Source organism: Hippocampus comes, unplaced genomic scaffold (assembly GCF_001891065.2).
Source record: "Hippocampus comes isolate QL1 unplaced genomic scaffold, H_comes_QL1_v1.1 scaffold154, whole genome shotgun sequence".
NCBI lineage: Eukaryota > Metazoa > Chordata > Actinopteri > Syngnathiformes > Syngnathidae > Hippocampus > Hippocampus comes.
The window spans coordinates 13,895-17,050 of NW_017806278.1; the positions used below are offsets into that span (position 1 = coordinate 13,895).

Below are 3,156 nucleotides of genomic sequence, written 5' to 3' on the forward strand. Positions count from 1 at the left end.
GCTGCAAGAGGGAGAGGTACCACCGCTCGTTCCTGCCGACTGCTGTCCAGCTGCTGAATCAACACACGTGAAAACCTGGACTCACCCCCCAGTCACCCATTGTAAATAGCACAGTCACCTTATGCAGCATGTATGCAGTTGCATATATGCTTATATCTGATATTTTCTATTGCAATTGTGTACTGTGTACAGTTCATTAAAAAAATGTACATGCAAATACTTCATGTTTTTTCTACTTTCTTCCCTCCAAATGTAATTTGCGAATTTCTTAATTGTGAGACAAATAAAGGGTTTCTAATTTTATCTTATCTTAAACTAGAAACCCTGTGTTAAACCAGAAAACATTCTGGCTCGTGCTAATTGGGTGCTTCTCATACCTACTCCTCAAAACTACTACTTTAAAATTTTTCAAAGCTTTTTTTTAACATAAGAGCAGCCTAATCGATTTTCATAAAAGTAAATTCAAGTTTAAAAAAAAAAAGTTTTGTTGAAGTATACTTTCTAATTCGAAAGGTGGCAGTAATGCATCGACTACATCTCATGTCATCGGAGATGAGATTTCACGCATGCGCCTTGGGTCGTTTGCGTTGTTTTCCCTTTGTGGTAGAATGCGAGTACATTAAAACAACAATGTCGTCTTGTAGCACGACTCTGCAGACATTTGAAGGAAATGGAATCGAAGGTAATTTTTTCTGTCTGTTTGTTTGACGAAGCCTTTCAGTCAGTCAGGTTTAGAGTTACAGTGACTTCGATACAGTATTATGCTCAGTAGCTTAATGGTTACGTCGTCACATAGTTTTTTCGTAGCTAGTTTACTCATTCTTAATTCTATATCTCTCACACAGGAAATCAAAATGCACCGTGTCCATTTCACGGCTGTAAACGCGTGTATACGGACGTGAGTGCTTTGGAGAGTCATATGAGGGACCACGCAATCCCATCTGAATCTCTTCCTGGTAAGCGATTCCAACATGAGTCGTGAGGACCAAACGTTAAATTCTTATATTATCTGCTTTATGAACATATGCGCTTAAATCAACCGTTAGGACGACGGTTGCACGACCTTTAAATGCAAATATGAATTCTCCAATTATTATTTGCAGTACATATGTATAATTTGCAAAAGTAAAATCATAAAAAAAGTGGTGGCGTATAGGGTTCATCTGCAAGTGTTTGTGTAAATGTACTCATCACCAGTGTTTAGCAAGGTGCACTCAAAATGTAATATATATTACGAGTTACTTGTATTTGAAAGTACCATGTTTCTTTACAGTATTACAAATAAGTTTCTTTTGAGTTCTCAGTTCAGTGTAATTCTACACAATTGGGGAATGGGGGCGTCCATTTCTCATTTGGTAATTAGATTTTACGCTTGGAATCACATGTAAAACAACTCATTATTTGATATTTGTTTATATGAAATATTTTCAGAGCGAAATAGAAGTCTTGTATGTTTCATACACGTTTTCATTGCATCCATATTCTTCAATATTTGATTTGGTTTCATCCAATTTGTTCCAATTATTTTTGTTTTTGACGCACTCATACATATTAGTTGTTTTACCTCTGCAGGAAAATCCTTTAACTGCTCGACTGTTGGCTGCAGCTGCTCCTTCCCAAACATGCAGAAATTGATGGAACATGTGAGACGTCACCATAAACCCAACATATATTTCTTGTAAGTTTATCTTTTTGGAAAATTCCATTCTCCACTCCTTGTCCTGAATACATCCTTTCTGGCCAGCAAGAATTAAAGCGGGCTAAGTGTAAAAGTTGCAACAGTTCACCTGGAAACATCACTGTTTTGCAATGCCGCTTGCCTGCGCGTGCACGGTCATTCTGATGTGTGCTTCACCATATTTGGATGGCAGAGTGAAAATTATGGCTGCCCAATATTAGTAAAAACATGCTATACGCGATATGAGTGTTGAATACAGCAATATTGATTTTATTGCGATCTTTACTGTGTACTCAAAGAAATGAACAAAATACTTTAAAAATACTTTTTTTTTTTTTTTTTCATGCGTCAAAATAAGCATACTCAATGTCTTCTTAGCTTATTCATTGTAATGCTCCAAGATACTGTTCACCTATTTAAGGTTGCATCTGACTGGTCAAATTCCAATAAACACATACCATTCCATATGAAACTTATTGCACGTCTTTGCGATATGCATGGGCCAATATCGTGCCAACAATATTTTTTTTTCCATATATTGTGCAGCCCCGAGTGAAAATTTTATTTTTCTTTCGGGACTAAAACAGGTATCTTGGACCACATTTATTTTGAAAGTACTTGTAGGTTTCCTGTTGTGTGCACACCGTTTTGTTTTGTATATGTATGAAGTAATTACTGTGATATATTTATTGCTTTGATCATAGGTGTGAAAATTGCCGCACAAAGTTACGATCGTACCGTGGCCTGCTGACTCACCTTCATACCTGTTCCAAAGTTCCACGGGGGAAAATGAAGTCAACAGAACAGATGCCCCTTCAACCAGTTGGTGTGACAAACCCAAATGCGACTCCCCTGCCTGCTGATCTGAACCCACCTCAGATGGACGTGGTGTCCACACCGCACCTATTGATCCCTCAGCCCGAGAGTTCTTAAATATTTGGACTGTCCCTCCTCAAACTTGTTTCTTACTGTTCTTTGAACCAGGAGACTCTGTGGTCTGCAGCGGTCCGGGAAAGCAACTAAATCCCACAAATGCAAGCCAATAAGTCTGTTTGCCTTTTAGAGATGTATTAAAGAGATGTGCAAGTTAAACATCAACAATAATAAATCCCCACGTCAGTAGCAAGCAGTGCCAGAATGTGGGAACTGCGAGTGGTTAGAAACATTACATTTTGTTTCGTACAACTTTTGCATTGACTTACCTTTGTGATATGTGTGGCATCAGCACATCTTTTTAAAGCATGAATAGAATTTAGACACATGGGAATTCATCCCTCCATCCATTATCTGATCATCTAATCCTTATGAGAGTTGCGGGCCGATGCTAGCAGCCTTCGGGCAGTAGGCAGGTTACACTTTGAAATGGTTGCCAGCCAATTACAGGGCAGATAAATGGACAAACAACCATTTACACTCACAATTACACCGAGAGCGTTCAGTCAACCTACCATGCATGTTTTGGGAATGTGGGAGAAAAC

The 3,156-nt window shown here is 38.5% G+C and overlaps 1 protein-coding gene across 1 annotated transcript; it reads left to right on the top strand.

Annotated features, from left to right (window-relative positions):
* Window positions 1–547: 547 nt before the first annotated feature.
* znf414 (zinc finger protein 414) lies at window positions 548–2,800 on the top strand. Its single transcript, XM_019857785.1, has 4 exons — window positions 548–682; window positions 846–956; window positions 1,573–1,678; window positions 2,383–2,800. Exons 1-4 carry the CDS (start codon window positions 553–555, stop codon window positions 2,609–2,611), a joined length of 576 nt encoding a protein of 191 aa, XP_019713344.1. The 5' UTR covers window positions 548–552; the 3' UTR covers window positions 2,612–2,800.
* Window positions 2,801–3,156: the final 356 nt, after the last annotated feature.